This window comes from Tupaia chinensis, unplaced genomic scaffold (genome assembly GCF_000334495.1).
Source record: "Tupaia chinensis unplaced genomic scaffold, TupChi_1.0 Scaffold000067_1, whole genome shotgun sequence".
Lineage (NCBI taxonomy): Eukaryota > Metazoa > Chordata > Mammalia > Scandentia > Tupaiidae > Tupaia > Tupaia belangeri.
This window is the reverse complement of record NW_006159526.1, coordinates 3,558,582-3,559,582: the sequence shown is the minus strand read 5'-3', so window position 1 is coordinate 3,559,582 and position 1,001 is coordinate 3,558,582. Positions and strand designations below refer to the sequence as shown.

The 1,001-nt window shown below is 58.0% G+C and overlaps 1 protein-coding gene across 1 annotated transcript in view; it reads right to left on the bottom strand.

Annotated features, from left to right (window-relative positions):
• GIPR (gastric inhibitory polypeptide receptor) overlaps positions 1-1,001 on the bottom strand; it is a 12,251-nt gene that overhangs the window by 7,985 nt on the left and 3,265 nt on the right. Inside the window, exons 5-6 of the mRNA XM_014582750.2 lie at positions 539-642; positions 209-353 (exon numbers count right to left, since the gene is read on the bottom strand). Of these exons, the coding sequence (XP_014438236.1) occupies positions 209-353; positions 539-642 (249 nt within the window). The remainder of the gene's footprint in view (positions 1-208; positions 354-538; positions 643-1,001) is intronic.

Genomic DNA, 1,001 nt, shown 5'->3' with positions numbered 1-1,001 from the left:
AGAAAGACACCAGGTTGAGGACGGGAACCATGATCAGCCATGTGGGAGTTTCCAGAGCCTTAACCACCAGACCTGCTGGTCCCAATAAAATAATTCTTAAAAAAAAAGAAATGCGGATTGCATAGGAGGTGGGAAATGGATGGGTAACTCCCTGGTCCCACTAGAGGAGACAGATTCCCACTTGGAGGGACAGAAGGATGACACGCACCTGGTTCCACAGGGTAGGGCCCCGGTCCCCAGGATACGGGCCAGGAGGAGGCAGCAGCCGGTCCCGGGTGAGGATGGCCGCTGCCCGCAGCATGAACGACATGAACAGGTTCATGTGGATGTAGTTCCGAGTGCAGCGCAGCCGCCTGTGGGGTTGGGGGAGCCGTCTGAAGACCCTGGAGAGCTGTCCTCCGTCATAGAGTCCCTAGGAGCACCCCCAGGCCATCCCATAGAACCGCCAGTAGATGCCAGGAGCTGGTGGAGCGCCCCATCTTTCTGGACTACGGAAGCCCACGTCTCGGCTACCACCATTCAGGGCTGGGCGTCGCACCTGAAGAAACTCAGGATGAGCAGGGCTAGCAGCAGCGTGGCAAGGGACACGGAGTAGCCGACGGTGTACATGGCCTGCAGGCGCTCCAAGATCAGCCTTTGGTCCTGGTGAGGGCAAGGAAGGCACGGCACGGGAACCAGGCATGGCTCTGCCCACAGGCCCAGAGAAAGGCCGGACAGGCACCTGCCCTTGTTTGACTGGGCTACTTTGTCCCACAGCTCCAGAGCTAAGCACGTGACCTGCCCATCAGAGTAGTGTCTAACATACGCCCCACCCACCCACAGGCAGTGATCATCTGGGTAGGGGGCGTGGCATGTGACCAAACAGGCCAATGAGAGTTAGTCCTGGATCATTACTTAAGAGTTATTGGAAGGGGAACCAGCAGTTAGCGTAATGGCTATGTCACTGGACTCCCACGTAGTCGACCGTGGTTCGTGTCCCGGACCGGTGGCTTAAAACACGC